Raw genomic sequence first — 18,969 nt, 5'->3', positions numbered from 1 at the left:
GGTCTTGCAGTTATCCTCACTTCTCATTCCAGCTCTGCCATTTCTCCTGCTCAGTGTTGCTGAGCAGAGCATCTCGTAAGATGCACCTGTGTTCCTCTCCTCCTGTGGCTGCCATGCTGATTTCCTTCTCCCTGGGATGGTTCTCGTGACGAGCTTTTTCTTCACCTTCTTCCTACCGTTCTTTCTGGAGCGAGTTTCATGTCCATTGCCCCATAAGTCAGCCTTCTTCTCAAGGACTGAAATAAGCAGGGAAAAAATGAGGGATGCTTTCTCCTTTGCTTTAGTGCCAGAGCTGTCTCTGACCTGCATCATTGAATGATGCTCTAAAGGTTTTTCTACAGAGTGTACTCAAATAGCTTTTTTTTCCCCAAGGGAAAAAGAAGCACCAGGTGGCAGTTTGGTGATCAAAGTTTGCTTAGCCTGATTTTGTTTCTTTGCTAACCTATGCAGAAGTGCAAAAGATCTCATAATACTGTGCAGCTTGTGTAATAAAATTACGTTTGTGTCTGTCATCTTTGAATTTTAATGTAGTGGAAATGGGAGAGAAACTATCCTACCTATTTACAGACAGCAGTCACTTCTTGAATGACTATTACTTTAGTGCAAGTGGAGGGGTAGGGGGAGAATCTTGGTCACCCGTCTTCTGTAAAGAGCTCCAAGATTAGGAGCACTCAAAAAGCAAATTCAAAGTCACTAAAATAATTTTCCAGTGAGTTTCTTAAGTCAAGACCTGAGAGCAAATCACACTTGGTCAGCCACATCAATCCCTACGTTCAGATGATGAGTGTCTTTGTTCTGTCCTAGTCTCTTTCCACTTTGGAAAGGATACAGTAGCACTAGTAAAGGTAGAGAGAAGGGGAATCAAAAAAGTTGGTGACAGAAAACTACTTCAGTATGAACAGAAACAAAGTAGACGGGGAGTCTGTGGGTTGGAAGGGAGGGAAGCTGAAGGAAGATGTGGGAAGTCTAAAATCACAGACTTAGATGGGAAAGTTAATTATGGAATTGTTCAATGTTTATCAGAACAGAAGAACTAAGGCAACTGAAGGAAGATAGCAGTCTCTGGTTCTTAAATCCCTGATCTGGTGGGTTGCTGGAATGCTGACTGTTCATATCATAAAAGGCTTGTTCTGTCTGTGCACTGCTCAACCTGTTCTTTTCCTTGATGTTTGCCTCAGCTACATTGGGGTAGGATAGTAAGCAGACTTTAAATTAGTCTTGAGTCTGAATCATGTACAGCAGCTCTTACTCCTTTGACTAGGACACACATGTATTTTGTGTATTTATTGCAGTGGTGTTGTTATAAAATGGCTAAATGGTTTATGTGAATAATCAGTGCCCGGACTAGAAAATTAGAAGCAATAAACATGCAGGAGGCTTGCTGTATTCTTAGTGGGTCATGGCATCATTGTGTAAGAAATTTACTTCTGAAAGATGTAGCTCTTTTTCTTCAGGCAGTCCAAAGTTGTTGTTTCAGAAGGAGGATGCACATAAATGAATGCTGTCATTTTTGCTGGGATTAGGAAAATGTTATTTGCTGCCACTAATTGCATGCTTAATGAGATACTGGAAGAGTTCTGTTGGAGGTCTTGAGAGTCTTCCAATTAGTCCTTTCTGCATAACATCTGGGGCAGTGTCTGCAGTCAGTTCTCAGGAAGAAAGTCTAATGTGAGTGTTCGTAGTAGGTTGTTTTCAGGGCCACATGGCTTTTGCTACCTTGGGCAAAAAGTCAGCTCACTACCCATTTGCTTGGAGTCAAAGTCTGTTTAGAGAAGGATTATATTCATTGGAAGATAAATGCATAGGGCCCCATGCTTAACCTCTTATATTGGTAAATATTAACCAGTTACTAATTTCTTCGTCTGATAACAACCTACTGTTGTTTCCAAAGATTTCTTGCAAAATTGGTGTTCAGATTTCCTATGGGTTGCTGTAAGAGCACATTTACCATACCTTGTTTATATTTTTATCCCTTTGCTTACCAAATTCAGTAACTTGCTTTTGACCTGTATTGGTCCTTATTGAGGGAAATGTGATTTTGCTGCATTCATTGTCTCGTTAAAGGATTTTTTTATATTTAATAGAAGAATGAGGAAAAAGCAAGCTATAGATTACAAACTGATTTTTTTAATCTAGTTGCAGTCTGATCCTGAGAGTATGAGGAGAATCTTGTGGTAGGCGTTTAATGACTTGGGAGACTGCCAGTGAACATCTTGTTTTAGCTTGCTTCTCACATTAGATTTGTCTAATGTGTGGCTAAAGATTGCAGAAGATTTGGGTAAAAAGTAGAAACCTATGAGCAAAAGCAGAACAAATTTAACAGGTAATTGTGTTAATGAACTCTAAGAACATTCCAGTGTCGTGCTTCCAGAGTGAAATGCTGAATTTGTTGTAAATAACTGTCAACAGAGTAATTATAGAAAGAATTCTTGAGTAAAAACTCTGAAAGAGTAATATTTCTAAATTAATCTTATTTGGAAACAATATATAAGAAACCTGATCTATGTGCACAACTTTTGCTATTTTAAACAAACCTAAGTTAATAAAAGGAAGTTAAAACCCCTAAATAATACATTATCTCCTGCTGTCTGCAGGCACATTTCTCATTTGAAGTGTGGTATTAGACTCAATTTACACTTGCAACTGCAGCCTTTTGTATTAGCTTGTTTAAGTAGAGGTAAGACATCTAAAACATTAAAGCACATCAGTTGAAGTACATCAGAGTTTAATGGATGCTGTCATTCAGAACTAAAGCGGTTTTAACTTGATTCCCATAAGGAGTAGAGGTTTAATATGCTTAATATGTTTTGCATTCATACCTCTGATTTGATTTCATTTTCTATTTAAAGAAGTCCGTAAGTATAAATTATGTATCTAAACACCTGTATCCCAGAATGAAGCATATGAGCATAACCATTAGGGTTGTGTTTGGTTGGTTAGTTAGCTGGGGTTTTCCCCCTTTTTTTTTCTTTTTTCTTTTCCCACATTAACTATAAAAAAAAGTAGTATTTTCTTTTAGTCCTTAAATGCTAAAATACATACGAGTTGTCACATAATAGTGTCATGGAAAACTTAATGGGATTTACATGACTCTGTTATTCCTCCATGAAAAATCTGCTTTCTGTGATTCAAAATCATGGAAATGGTATATAACAGAATTGTATCCCAGCTGGAGGTTGCTGTTTTGTTTGTGGATCAGCCTTCTTCTTTGGTCCAAATTAGGGCATAGGCACTTGGTTTAGTTTCTTCTGAGTATCTCAGAGCATGGACTTTATGCTGGGTTTAGGCAAACAGGTGTCCTCATTCTGGCCATGATGGGGTTAATTTTTGCACAAGGACCACCTCATGCCGTTTTCCAGGATTGGGGGAAGGGGTCCCTTTTGGGTCTGTGTGTCAGAGCCCCATGATGTGGTGCTGAGCATTTGCATATGAATCATTCACCTCTCTTGCACACACTTTTGTTATTAACATTGTTGCTGTTTCCAGTAAATTGTTCTTGTCTCAAGCCTGAACTTTGCCGTTTGTGCCTTCAATTCTCTCCAGCCCTCCAGAGGGGTTGGGGAAGAGGGAGGAATGAGCAACTGACTCATGGTTTGAAGTGGTTTTGGTGGGAACACTAAATTGGAGAATACCATTCCTAAACCATGACACAGGATAGCTGATACCTGATCTGGCATACAGCCCCTGGATACAAAATTAAGCGAAGTTAGTTATTTTTTTCCAAGCAGTTTTTGAATTACAAAAGAATTGTTTTTTAGTACTTTGTATTATCAGAAGAGTGCCTTCTAAAAATGCTATTGGACATGATAAATTATATTGTTAGACTGTTGTCTCATTATAACTGTTGATTTATATTCCTGTGTATTTCTGTATTGGAGAAATAATTGTCTGCAAGTTGAGAACATGGATGTGAGAGTACTGAGTAGCAGCACACCTGACCTTGAATAATACACCAAGTCCTTTTACAAAGCAGAGGTAGATTTAAATTCTAAAGTTGGATTGGTAACTTGCAGCATGCACACTTGAGAAGCTGCATTTTTGGGAAAGGGCTGGGATGCCTTCCTTCAGGCTGTAGAGAGTCACCTCTTTCTGCCTGGAATATTGTCCTGAGGTGCTCCAGCTGTGTCTCTCCAGGTGCTAAGCCCCTTGTGTTCAGCAGGTCAGAGCAGTGGAGAAGACTGAAGCCGTGCTTGCCACTTGGTGGGAGTGCCCTGGTTGTTGAGAGGGGAGATGCTGGCAGTCTCACAACCAATTTATTATGGAGCCAAATCTGTTATGCATTGTCTGAGAAAGCTCCTCACACACTGAATTTTACAGGTGGTTTTGGCAGAAACTTTGGATCTTGGGTGTAGGTGTTGGATCAGCTCAGCATTGTCACACTTGATGCAGTCTGGTTCTAGCAAATGTGGGAAATTTTCATACCATAGGATAAAGAAGTAGAGGCACAGAATTGCACTTTTCCCTGAGCCTAACAAATGGACCAAGCTGGGAGGCTGGTTATTGTCACTGTTCAGATACAAGAAGTTGTTAGGTGGAAGTTTTTTCAAGATCTGTGGGGTTTTTTTGGGGTGTAACTTCAAATAATTTGTTTCACAATTTGTGTTCATAATGTAGAAAATGGCAAAGAATCACAAAAATGAAGAAAAAATTGCTTTAATAATTGAAGGATTAATCAAAGAGTCAATTAAGTAGAGGAGATAAGTAAACTATAGGGGAACAATGGACTGTAAAAATATTATCTTTGCAGGATAGTATTGCAATTCCCTGCCCAATATTTTGTATAGATTAGAAATGTGTTACCTTTTATGAGATGCATCACTATGGTGCCATAATTAACTGAGGCTGGAAAAACATGCTTTTTGGCTGTTCTGTGCTAAAGCATTGTTTGTCTTACACTGGTTCATAACATTTATCTTTCTGAAATCTTCTTGAGTGGAAAATCTTTGAAAAATGGACGATCAGCATTGATGTCTACTCATCCTATTTGCCCTTCTGCAAGAGTTTTAAAGCACCTCAGTTGCCATCACTGTTTATTCACTATGAGATACAGTGCTAAAGCAAGGTGATAACTGGTTGTCAGGAATCAGAAAAGTGTGGAATTGTTAGAATAAGACCTGCAAGAGAAAACTGGTTGCAGTTTAAAACTCAAGAGTGAATGTGTGGGTTTGGGAATGATGTGATGCTACTTGTAATGTGTTGTATTCCCTCTCTCCCATTTTAACATTTTAATACGGCTTTAGGTTTAAGAGTCTTTGTTAGTTTGATGGGAAATTTCTTTATCCTTTCAGTAACAGAAGAAATTTCTAGTCAGCCTAAACACAAATTCAGGGTATCTTAAAATCTTCAGAAAGGACAAACATTCAGTATTACTTTTTCAGCAAGTTACTTCCAGTTTAGTTGTTGGTGTTATCTGAGTGGTTGGATGTTCTTTTATTGTAGGCCAAATAAGGAGAAAAATCTCTGTAGAGAGAGACAGAGCTTTACCTTATCTATACCTTTCAGTTGGGAGGAAAATGGTTATTGCTAAATCTGAGCCAGACTGACCAAAATTAAATACACAGCTACCTTTAAAAGAAGAGAGTGTAGAATTCAGTTGTCCTAAAGGAAATGAAGTTTCCTTTAAGAAGATGTGCAAATTCAATAATAATTCAGATTTATTTTGTAGAAAAAATATGAAAATAAATTAGATATATAATATGTGCACTGGAGCAAAGCTGATATTGTGTGCTCTTAATGTCAGCATTTCCTTATATAGTTGTATTAAAAACTGAGAAACTGAGAAATTTCTTGCTTTGGAAGTAATTTTACAGTTGTCCTTTGTCTCTATTATTAAGAAGTCTGTGCTCTGGTATATGATATTGCTAAGTAAGAAATGGAAAGAATTTTTATACTTGTATTTCTGCTCTTGAGCTTCAAAATAAATGCCAGAGAATTTTTTTTTTTTTCTGGAGATTTAAAGAATTAAAGATTTAATTTAAGAATTAAAAATCCAGCTATCATAGTTTCTTTTTCTTTAGCTGAGTTAAAATGTAATACTTACAAGATGTCTTTTGCCAAGCTTTTGTTTCAGAATAATAATGTAATTTAGCATTGCCAGACCATTTTCGGCTCCCGAAATGAAAATATTTATAGAATAAATACTTTCTTAATCCTTCTCATAGGAGGAGGGTGGGGCACATTTTTGCCTTCTTCCTGTCCTGACATTTGGCAGTTGACTGGTTAGATTCTGTTCATTGTCTTTTTTTTTTTTTTTTTTTTTTTTTTTTTTTTTTAAACATACTTGATCTTTCTCTTCTGCTAGTCTGTAGCCCTCACAGCTTGGGGACTGTATGCTTTAAAGAGATGAAAGTGTGAAAAAAGGTTGAAGAATGTGTAAGGCATACTTGGAGGGATCTTTTAATTTGAAGGGTTGCTTGGGATCAAAGTGGTCAAAATGAGATACATGTATAGGAAGAATTAGAGGGAAGAAGACAGTCTGCATGGACTCTACTTAGAGTCTGTTTTGAATTATTTTAGTTTGTTAATTTTAATTTGCAGTGCGCCTTGGACTAAACTCAGGCAGCACTCCTAGCAGTTTGTGTAAGAATGGAAGTTGTTAATTTTTGGCATTTTACTCTACCTCCCCTACTTGGCTTTGCATGCCAAAGGCAGTCCAAGAACAGGCCTTACCAGACCAGAGTATGAAGAATATGCCCTTTCTAAAGTAGAGCTTGAGCTAATGCTTAAACTTTTACCTTTCTTTTAGGATTCTTTGGATTTTTTTTTTTTTTGTGTGTGTGTATATATATGTCTATATTTCTCCATGTCTGTTTTTATGTTGCCTGCATCTTTCTGAGACCTCTTATATGTGTCAGCTGTGGACAACTTAAATCTGGAAACAAACCTTCCATACCTGCTCAGTTTGAAGGTATTAATATAAAGTCTTTTGGTACTTCAGTTATGCAGTGACTCTGTAATTGTAATTTCTCCAAGAAGTGGAAATGGGAATCCAAACTGGAAAATCCCTAACTTCAGAATCAACTGCATCATTAGAAAAAGCTGAATTTGGAGTAGTTTTCTAATGTGGTACCCTGTTTAAATTTGAATTCCCTTCTCTTTTCTTGATAACTTCTCCTCTTAACTTGATAACTTCAAGATCTGTAGCACAGTTAGCAAAGGATTATTCTTACATGTTAAATAAAATAAATAGCTGCCTATTGATTTTTATGGGGGTTTTTTTTGTTGCTTTGTTTTGGTTTTGGGGTTTTGTTTTGGTTTTTTTTTTGAGAGAGGCCCATATGTACTTCCCTTAGGGAAAAGCTGCAGCATGAGCTTGATATGGTAATGGGCAGCAGAGGGTCTATGGAAATGATAATATTACTAACACTGAGGAGAGGATCTAGTATTGATTAGTAGCATTGAAACCAGTTGGAATTTTAAAAGGCCTTCTGAAGAAGTAAAATTATGATCTTTATGTTCCTTTGAAACAGCTTCAATTAAAAAAGCCCAGCTTCAATTAAAAATAAACTTCAGTGACCCTAGAGGCTTGGAATAGATTCATCACAGAAGAGGCAGCTTTAAAATTCTGTAATGTGCAATAGCTTTTATAAGCAATCAGCCTTGTGCTTTGGCCTTTCCTGTGATCCACATTTCTGCCTGTTAGAGGTTTTTGTTCTAACCTTGAAAATGGTTCAATGCAGTAAAGTGTGCATTTCCATCAAAGAAACTACCAGTGCTGTTCCAGATCAGTTGGAGTACATAGATCAAAAGACTGAAGTAAACTATGTGAAAGGTGGGTACACCTCTTAGATGAGAATGCCCTCTGAATAAATTTTTGAAGGTGGTTATGGGTTTTGCCATCACTGACACAGAAACACGTTTGCTGCGAGATTTACTAGTGTCAGTCGTGACAGCACTGGTTTGTCTTCCTGTTTTCTCTAATTTTTCTTAGGTTTCCTTCACAGCCAGATGGAAGTGTCTGTCCTCATCCTGCTTTTTCAAGTGGTATCTAGAAAGTATTATTCATCCAGTGGTATAAAAGTATTTCTGGGCAAGATTTATTTCCTTGAGGAATGTACTTTTTGATTTGTGTTTAAATGTGCTAAGTGCCCTCAAAATTGATCACATTGTTTATATTGGTAACACTGCAACTCTTCTCCCATTCACAGAAGTTGTCTATCTCTTTGGGAGAAAAAAGGGAGAATTTTACCTATCTCAAAAGATCAAGAGACTTCCTAGTTGCTTGTCTACTTCTTTTAAAAGGAACTTGCATTATATGGTGATAGATGATTTTCAGCCTCAGTTGAAGCATTTAACCCAAATTGCTGTAGGGCTTGCTGTCAATCATCTTTTCCATGTGCTGGAGATGATCAGTAAAACCTCGCTAAACCCATTTTTCATGAAGGCTTCTACAAGAGCACACACTGCATAGGCATCTGTCTAGGGACTCTAGTAGTGACTTTATATCAAATTCATCAACTAAATTTGTTGTCCAATGTTGCTAAAGAAGCAAATTAAATCTACTGTTTTCCCTGCTGTTGAGAAGCAATTCCTGAACCTTCCTGTTCATGAGATGCGAACTTGCAGGGTAATTTCATCTCTCATTAGGTGTCTTTCTGTTCTTCAGCCATGTTTATCATTCAGTGTGATGATTTCTTTCATCATTGATGCTCATATCTTTGTGTTTTAGTGGGTATCCATCTTATTTCTTTCAATATTTGATCAGTTACACTAATTGAGAAAGTTACAGGAATTGAGAATTCCCCATTGAGAGATGGATTGTTTTGCTCCTTTGGTCACCCTTTTACCTCTTTCTGGGAGAGTTCATCTTTTGTGTGGGTGTGGAGGGAGAGGTGTTTGAGCAAAGAAAACCGCATATAGTATTTAAAAAAAAAATCACAGAATCCTTTTATGTATTGATATAAATACATTCCATTCTCTCCTGTAAGGACCTCAACTAGGATATCTAATATCAGATTTACCATCTTAATTTTCTTCATTGTTTTATGGCAATTCAGTTCTACCATTTGTCACTTGCACCTAATGACTTTTCAGTCTATAGTAGAAGTTCTTGGTTAGTTTTTCAATGCATGAATTCAGATTTTGTGCTGTTGATTTAATCTTGTTTCTGTTACTCTTTGTTTACTCAGTCACAGAATAAAGTAGCATAAAAGATGATGCATTATCACATTCCTTTTCTTCCTTGGAAATGCTGCCTTTATTTATTCAGATAATTTCATTCACACTCATGATGTTGATACTGAGTTTTATTAATAAATTACAATACTTGTTGTTTGGTAACTCTTCAAATAGTTAATATATACCTTGAAATAGTTAATAGTTAATATTTACCTTGAAATGTGTCCCATTGTCAGCTGCCCCTTTAGGGTATTTTTTTTCTTACCTTGGATGTATTCCAGTTGTCATCTTTCCCATCTGATGAAGTGCTTAAAACTACTGTAAGGTTGAAATTTGAACAAAGATCTTCTGCTTGAGTAGAAAATCAATTATCATAGAAGAAACTCAGGATAGTTCGTTTTCCACACATATTTGTTTATGTTCATTGTTTCAAAATTGGTTTTTTGCGTGCTTTGGATTCACAAGTCTCCAAATGTCTCCTTTGTGTCCCTTTTTTGGATGTGTGTGATCTATTTGCTAATCATCTGATACCACCTCTGAGTTTTGCTTGTAAATGACTTGTGCTAGTTTTTGCTTTCTTAAGTGTGAGGCATTTCTTTTATCTGTGTGTTCATTCGTTCTGTGGTCAGTATCATAACTATTATTGAAAACTGAGGTAAAAATAGCAGATTTTTTTCTTTGTTACATGATATCCCACTTTTACTTGCTTAATCATGTATACTCTCTTATGCTCCTTCTCTGGCTAGTCAGCCTTTACTCTTTACTTGGATTTTCTATGCAAAGTCTACCTCAGCATGACTACTGACATTTTACATTTCCAAGGCTTCAAGCTTCTATGACAATACTGTTGCCAACTTAACTTTTTTTCAGGCATCAGAGACTTTCGCATAGGGACCTTCCCCTTCCCCTGCTATAAGAGACATTCACGTGTAAGGGAAATTCTCACAGTGTGCATCATGGAGAACTTCTTATTAATCAGACAACTGAAGAAATTACTAGCAATTCTGCATATATCAGATATCCATTTGGGAATCCTAGAAGCTGTTCCATGCTATTTGGGCTATCCAAAAGCATAATTTTAAACTTTAAGCTGTGGCATCAGCTAAGAATGGTGATAAACAAATATGCTTGCACAAATCTCTTGTTAATACTTTCAATAATAATCACCATAATCTGTTTAGATGAAAGCCATTGTACAGGACAGTCAAAGTTGCACAGATGTTGATAATTCACTATGAAGTCCTTCTCAGTGTCTTTCTGTCTAAACTGCCTTGTGTGCTGCTACAAGAAGGAGTGTATTGTAACTGAGACACAGGTTTTTATTAGCATTTTACCATAAATTGACGGTGGAACTTAAGTTTTAGAGGAACATTAGGTTAAAATACTATTCAAATACAATGCTGTCCTCATTTACTAATAAATTATAGTAGTTGCAGACCCTTTTTATGTTCTGGTTGCTCTCTTGTAATAGATGTCAAGTACACTGGAATCTTTCAATTACTAGGACAATGTAGTAATTTCTTCCTTCTAAGTTCAAACTTAAATCAACCAAGTCTTCAAGCTGATTTACTTCTGCAGAAGACCTAAGAAATATTGGTATTATGTTTCATTTATCTGTTCTGTTTGTTTAAAGTTTATAAAGCAATCTGCTGCAGGAAAACTGTAGATGATGATTTACCACATCTGTGAAGCTGTTCATGTGGTTCTAGGTAGGGCTGAAATGCATATTTGTCAAAGGTGTTTATGGTGATGCATGGATATAACAATCATATCACATAAAGGTGCATCACTTACTTGTTAGATGTATGTGGCATGTGTAGAAGGTAAATATTGACAAAATTCTAGTCAAACATAGAAGCTGTTAGGGTAGGTGGTAGATTCAGTTGTGATGCAAGTAGCTTCACTATGTCGCCCTAATTTTCACGTTGTTGGCTTCCACTTGTCTGTTGTAATGAAAATACAATTTCTGAAGTTCCTAGTTTCTTTTTGTCTCAGCCTTAGATAGATACTTGTCTTTGAAACACTTGTCTCAAACTTGCTGTCTTTTGATTTCCACAGCTGTGGATTTGGTTCTGCCCAATATTCCTTTCTGATCACATCTTTCCAGTGCTTTTAGAATGACTTCCCTTATCTCCACTCTTTATGTACCAAAGAGTTACATCTCTTCAGTCCCTGTGGTCACCCTCTCTCCTGCAGTAGCGTGTTTCATGATGAGATGGTTTTTAACATAAATCTGACCAACAGTTTGTGTTTGTGGCTCACACTCATGCCTTGTACCTTATGTTATCATTTTTGACCTCCTGTAGTTGTAGTGGAGCCCCACTGCAAGCCCAGCATAGCTAGAATAGAGCTCTCATTCTTGATGTGGTGTGTTGGACTCCTAGAGCCAACATTTCCTTGCACTCTCTCATGCTGCTGAAGCATTGGCTGCTGTGGCATGCAGCCTTGACAGCCAGAATGTAACAAAGAGCAAGTCTCTCAAGGAGCTGCTGAGGGAACTGGGCTTGTTTGGCTTGCAGAAAAGGAGGCTCAGGGTTGGGGAAAGAAAGGAAAATAAGAAAACACTTCCTGCATGGTTAAAAAAAGCATCTAAATTTCATTTTTTGGAAAAGTGGAGTACATTTAAGCAGCTATGATATTCTTTAGATTTCTTGTCTTGACAGATATCTGTATAGTCAAAAGATAATATAATTTAAAGTCAGTATTTTATTTCCCCTAAAATAAACATCGTGAGTCTTTTTATGTAGGGTGAAAAACTGGGAAACTTATTTCTCCCAAATGTGTCTTGGAACGTACTCCATTTACAATTTTGCCATTATAAATTGATTCTTGGCAATGTATATACTAGTGCTGCAGATGTAAGCAATTTCCAGATAAAACAGAAGTGATCAATCATTCTGGTAACTACAGTGGTGGGGGGAAGTGGTTCCACGGAAATTATGTTTTTGGAAGTACCGCTTCACAACTCATTCTGAACCTGGTTTAATCTGGCAGAAGGATGACTTCAGCAGGAGTGCCTGCTCTAATATGCTGTCTAATTAATGATGAGACCTAGTTTTCTTTCTGGCAAGCAATAAATAACTATAGGAATATTTCTGGATTACAGAATAATAGTTGAAACAACCAATAGGAAACCCATTTTGGTAAACTTGTTTTGAAAACACCCTGTTTTCTGAGAACAACAGCCTATGAACTTTAGGGCAAGTGAGGTAGGGATCCAAAGCAAGAGAAAATTATTGATAATAAAATAATTATGTGGTGATCAAGAACTGTGTTGTCCAGACAAAGAACTGGACCAAGCTTCATTCTGGCATCCTCAAATGCTGATGTTCGCCTTTGGTAAGAAAACAGTTATACTTGTGTGTAATAACTTTTTTTAGGAAAGATACTGATGGCAAGCAGGATGAATAGGTGGGATAGGCAGCTATGCTGTTAGAACAGCAGCCCATGCCACAGAGGCTGTGTATATCCCGATTTTGATGTTTGGAAGATAATGTGCTGAAATCAGTGGTGTCTTTCTGTCTAGAGCCTGTTTTAGAATTACTTGTTTGCTGTTTGACCTGTTTGGTAGTTTTGTTGCTGCGTTTGCTTTTCTTAACAAGCACAGAAGTAACAAGAGCTTCTCTGTTTCTTTTCAGCTTTTACGAGAGTTGAAGCACCCAAATGTGATTGCATTGCAGAAGGTTTTCCTTTCTCACAGTGACAGAAAGGTTTGGCTGCTCTTTGATTATGCTGAACATGATTTGTGGGTAAGTACAAATTTCCCTGAGTATTTGAGATTGTGCAATAAGAATTTGTTCAAACTGATGTGTGTGATGTACCTTCATATAGGCCAGAGATGCATTCATTTCTTACTCCATAATTAAGGGTCTAACTGATAATCCTGTAACTTTTACACTTTAAAGCCTGCCGAAGACTACATAGATTTTTTTTTTTTTGAGTCAGATTGGGTTTTGAAGTGAAAAGGATTCTTCTGCAAGCTTTAATTGGTGCTAAAGAAAGCATTTCTAAATTGAGATCCTCTAAAACTGTTTGTAAATGTATTTAATACTTTTTTCCCTGACATTTTGCACATACACAAGAAAAAAAGAAGAGTGACTGCTTTGATGAGTCCTCTCACTGAGAGTGACTGCAAGCAACTAACATTCAATCATCTATATTTTAAACAGAAAATTTGTGACAGTATGAGTGAAAATAAAATAACAAGTAAGCTAATTGGGCCTACTGATGGACATGGACTTCATTACATGGAAGAGGCGTAGAGACTTAGATGTCTGTTTTCAAGTTTCTAGCAAAATATGATAGAATTTGGTTTAGTCTGTTGTAGAGGTGGACATCAGTGGTATTGTGACTTGAACTGGAGAATATTCAAGCTTCATATCTGTTGATAACATGTGAGTTACTTGAACTTGGATTTGCATTTAAACCTGAAAGATATCAAACACCAAGTCTAACCAATATGTTTATGATTCCTTTGAAAATACTGCCAAGGAAAGGAAGCAGTAATATGAATTCCAGTATTAATTTTGAAGGCTTCAGTAATATAGATGTTGCTATTACAAATGTTAGTGACAAATTGCTTGATTTCTTCATACTTGGCTCTTGAGCTTGTAAATGATCTAAGATTTTAATTGGACAGAAAGTAAACTTAGACCATTCAAAAAGACACTTCTGTCTCAGAACACGTAAAATCATGGCAATTTGTTCCCCTTCAAAAGCTTGAAAGAGATTTAATTTATTTCTCTTATGGGCTAGCAGGTTTGTATCTTGCAAGTTTTGTTCATCAAAATTCAGTGGATATTGGGAGTTTTTGTATTTCACATAACTGGTGGTAGTGATGATGAAGAGAAGTACATCAGCTAAATCTCTGTATGACAGACTTTATTTGTGCATTAAATGAGTTTTCTCATTTTATGGAACAGTCATAACAAACACATTTTACTGCTGCATTTATTGCCGTGTGTTTTAAACACCTTTTTTCCTTACCTTTTCCATTCGATTTTACTTTGGGTGTGTGGTTTTTACACTAGATGGTCATTTTTCACATGATTTAACAGCTTTAGAAGAAGAATCACTGCAGTTTGATTTCTTGCCACCCCTCCCATATGGCTGGGTATTGGATATAATCTCAGTGAAGTTAATTATTTTCGTTATTGAAGACTGAAATGTTTGTTACAATGAGGTACTGATATAAACTTGTCTCCACTTCCTAACTCTCTTTTGTATTTATTTTTTTCTATGGGACATGCTACACAAGTCATTTCTCCTTTCCTGTATAATTGCCCATGTTTCCTCGCTTCTTAAGCCTTTGCCAGGAATTTTTTCCTCCCTTGCATAAAGTTTGCCATGTTCAAGGCACTCTTGGTTCTGGCTTAACCTTGGTCCTCATTTCCTTTACTGTCAGCACTTCCCAAGCATCGCTCTTAATTCCCCTTTTGTCTGTTTTGCTCACTCCCAACTTTGTGTCTTTTTCCACGCTGCCTCCTACACATGGAACAGCCTCCCAATTAACGTACGTAAAGATCCTTCGCTATCCTCCTTCAAAAACCTCCTGAAAATCCACTTATTTTGTAAGGCATTTCAGTAATACCAACCACTTGTCATTCTGTCTGTGTTGTGTTGTGTTTTGCATTTCCTGTGCTTTACAGCTTGTGCCCTTTCAACTCTTTGGGGTAGAAATTTTAGTAGGGGTTTAGCACTTTTTTTAAAAAATTGCTTAGCACCATGTGCTTTGCCAGCACTATATAAAGACAAAATAAGTCTATTTATCATGGATATATCAGTTTATAAAGATTTAAGTTTTGGAGTGGAAGGTGTGCTGTCACTAGAGACATGTAAATTTCTAGAGACTAATGTTTTCAAATGTAGGTAGCTTAGAGTTACTTACCGAAATCAATAAGTATGGAAACAGTCTTTCTGTTCAAAGCTTTTCAGCTTTTAGTAACACCTATTGGCTTCAGTGAGAATAAATGCTCATCACATTCAATCATTAGATTAATTAAAATCATTATATTTTTCGGCTTCTGTACTGGAAACATTTGGCAAGAGATGAATAAACTATATGAGATGCTATGCTATTCTGTTAATTTTCTAGTACTGAAAAAAACGTCCTGTTCTAAAGGGTTGGTGCTAATTAAACTTATTAAAAAGTTCTTCCATGGTGAGCAAGAAGTTTTTTTTTACTTCTCATTTAATTCCCAAGAATGAAACTGCTCAGATCTGATATTTTATATTTAGGTAGTGCATACTTAATAATGGTCTGTTACTTCTGCTGATACCATTACCAAGGAATGTAGAAGCTTTGCTAATTTGAACTGCTTTAGGCAAGTATTGGTGAACACTGATTATGCTGCTCTTAACTATAAAGATAGTCATCAGTTTTAATAACCAAGCCTATCAAAGATACTTTATTTTCTTATCTCTCAAGTTGCATTATACAAAACAGTGCAAAACCATGAGATTACCATGGAGAATATCTAAGAATATAGGAATTCTTTTAACAAATTGATTTATAACTAGTTTCCTTTGATTACCAGAATTCTTAGTGTAATACACAATGTTATGATTTTTCTTGGCTATTTGTCTCTGCCAAAGAGAACTGGTAAAGTTCTCAGGGTGTAGGATGTTAACTTTTTATTTTTAAAAGTCAAAAATTTGTTTTAAATGCCAGAGTTCCTGCTGTCTTCTCAGCAAAAGTGTAACTTTTTAAAAATTGAACTTTCATGGATATTCTTTATCACCCTAGTTTTATACTTCTAGACAGTACTGCTGTTCAGAACTTCCTGCATAAAGCTAGTGCATTTAAAGACATTTTTCAAATTTATAACAAATGCTTTAAATGCATGATGATTACTAAAATGGACTTCAGGAAAACTTTGATACAAATGTCCTGGAGGTGAAGTTTTTTTGTCAATCTGGTTACTTTTAGCCACTGTAGAGGTTGCAATATTTAGAACTTTTCTTCTGTTCCCTTTAAAAGCAGATTTCTAATATTGAAAGTATTTGCTAAAGCACTTGTTTTTAGTACCACAGATAAACACATATTTGATGACTTCAGTTTCATAGTCTCTATACTTTAAGCAGGATTTTCGATTCTAACCAACATCTTAATTATAATTTTAAAAAAAACCTTTTTGTATTGCCAGGTTATCTATATACCTTTTCCTAATTATGGTACAGAGTTAATTCCCAGACTCATGTATGTGTGCATAAAGTCAAATGTTCAAGGTTGCCTTTTCTGGAAATATATGTTGTAATTTAAATAAGAAACTTTTGGATGGGTTTGATCTCATTCTGAAAAAGGGTGACTGAAAAAGTAAAAATGTGTGAAATGTGTTTTATAGCAATAAAAACCACTGCTGGTTCTTAATATGTAAGTACATAAATAATTACCTATGATTTGGTAATATCGAATGTGATGATACATTCAGTATCACAGGCAAGTTAAACCATGATCTGTGAATTTAAATTTGGTTGAATGTTTCTCTCTTGCTATTAGATTCCAGTGATCTCTAACAACTAAATCCTTGGTAACCAATACTACTGAGAAACATGGAGTAAAATTAATGTTGGAATTATTGTTGATAATAATAAAAATGTATGGGCAGACTGGCTTTGTTTTATACAAATTACTTGTTATGTATACGTTCTGCTTTTAAAAATGTAGGGTAGAGATTATTAGCACAATCATGAGTACCTAAAAATAATCATCAAATAATGGAAAGGAGAAACTATTCTTCCTACATGTGAATTTCATAGCACTACTTGATACTCTCAGTCTGCAAATAAATATACTTAATGTCAGCTAACAACATTTTGAATAATCTTTTATGGTAAATGAAATTGGGAGAGTGTTGCATACTGATGTGCACAATAAACCTTGTGTACATTTGTTTAATCACATGAATAATGTCTAACATTTTAACATATTCCTTAAATATGGTATAATCAGTTATAATTCTTTCTTCAACAGGCTTTAGTTTAGCTCTTAATCATAAATATAATTCAGATGCTAGTTGATGACAAATATCTTCATATACATAAAAATACTTTTCTCAGTGTATCATGTGTTTTTTAATCTTTTGGTTTTCTAAGTCATGTCTACACTTTTGGTGTAATTCAAGTGATTCTGCCCGGTGGTTTTTCATGCAGTCTCCTCTCTTGTATATGTATGCACCAGTATAGACTGGAAGAAGAGTGTAAGGTTTGTCAGGACACAAGGGAATGGGCTGGCATAGGTCTTTATGATTGTTTGATTGATTCCTTCCAAGTGAAATGGATGGGGCTTTTTGACGATCCAAGTGTGATTGTTGAATTTCTTGCAGAGGGCAGTGCCAATTCTTGCCCATAGCTGTTTGTCATATTCTCAAAACATACACTTGCTTTTTCTGCCAGACTTGTATGAATTTGAGGGTAGTTTATATGGACTCATTTTCTGCACCACAAAGCATGAGAATTGGAGGAAACAACAGGTAGGAGCAGGCCTCAAAACAAAGGCAAGGGTCAAAAGCATAAATGTGTGAAAAACGAAAGCGAACAGAGTGGTGTATTTCACTTCTAAGTGTACTGAAAGGGTAGCTGAATTCTGATGATTTTTAACATTATATAGAGTTATTTTGCAATAATTAGGCCTGAAAGATACTATAAGACCTAGAAAGATGCAGGCTAAACCTAGAAAACTTATGTGGGCTCTGTTTGTGGGGATGTGTTATATGGGATGGGTTTGAGCTGTGTTTCAAAGCTTAGATATTTAAAGCAAGCTGTCATTAGCAAAAGTTGATGTATTAAAGTTCCTTTCCCTGTTACTAAAAATGTTCACCTCTTGTCACTTGGAATAGGGTCTTTCATTAGGCAGTTTGGTTAATGACATTTTAAAGAAGATACTGATGAGGGCCATGCACTGGCAGCATTTAGAGGGAACAAGCATGCTTTTCCCCCCTTCTCTTTTGAAGGACAGTTTATGTTAATTGCTGTAATATTTCCAAAATTAGAAACTAAAGTGGTTGCTCTAGAGGTACTTCTGTCCACTTCTGTTTTGATTTTATTTTATTTTACTTGTGATAAGGACATTGACAAAATTTTCTTAGTTTCTAAAACTCCGATGTCTGAAATGAGTTCTAAGTGTAGGCATATCAAGCTATGATTTATTTTTGGAACAGCAAACAAATTACTTGGGTTCATTGGGTCTTTGCTTTCTCTTTTTGAAAATCATGGAAACAATGCATGGTTAGTTTTTATACCACTTTAAGATTTTGATTTATTCTTTCATACGCTTTTTGACTGCTTCACATTTCAAGTAAATGTAGTAATTTGAGGTGGTTTTCTGTTAAAAATGAGACTGGAAGCTGTATAAAAGAAATCCTCTTGGTCTTAGTATAGATTTTACGTGTATCCAAGCTTCCCTCTCCTCAATATTAAAAATGTAACTTTACTTTTTATTGGCACATTGACATAATTCTGTTATGTTGTCAAAGGCTGGATTAGGGATTGGATAGAACGCAGGGTTTTTGCTGAAGCGTGGGAGCGCAAGCAGTTTGCTTCAGCAGGGAGAGGCATCTGCATTGGCATGATTGCATTTCAGTTTGAAGGAGATGCATGTAATTTTCAGCAAGCTTTGCCTTAAGCAGTAGAACTCAAGCAATCAGGGTTTCTAGAAGCTTGTGTCTGTGGATTATCTCATGGATGTTGAGGTGGGAGCTCACTGTAACTTCATGTAGTCAGACATGCATAAAATCCCTCTGTTAGCTGGCTTCCTACTTTTGTGAAAAGTTTCTAGGTCTAGCTTGTTTGTTTGCTTGTTTTAACCTCTGTCACACTGAACAGCAGTTCTTGGAACTGGGAATGGGATGACAC

At 36.2% G+C, this 18,969-nt stretch overlaps 1 protein-coding gene across 1 annotated transcript in view; it reads left to right on the top strand.

The window, feature by feature from the left end:
• CDK19 (cyclin dependent kinase 19) overlaps positions 1-18,969 on the top strand; it is a 123,135-nt gene that overhangs the window by 33,172 nt on the left and 70,994 nt on the right. Inside the window, exon 3 of the mRNA XM_084203096.1 lies at positions 12,756-12,866. Coding sequence (XP_084059222.1) covers positions 12,756-12,866 — 111 coding nt within the window. The remainder of the gene's footprint in view (positions 1-12,755; positions 12,867-18,969) is intronic.

This window comes from Fringilla coelebs (genome assembly GCF_963513975.1).
Source record: "Fringilla coelebs genome assembly, chromosome: 3".
In the NCBI taxonomy this organism is placed as follows: domain Eukaryota; kingdom Metazoa; phylum Chordata; class Aves; order Passeriformes; family Fringillidae; genus Fringilla; species Fringilla coelebs.
Note: the sequence above shows the minus strand (reverse complement) of the source record. Positions and strands in the feature narration are given on the sequence as shown.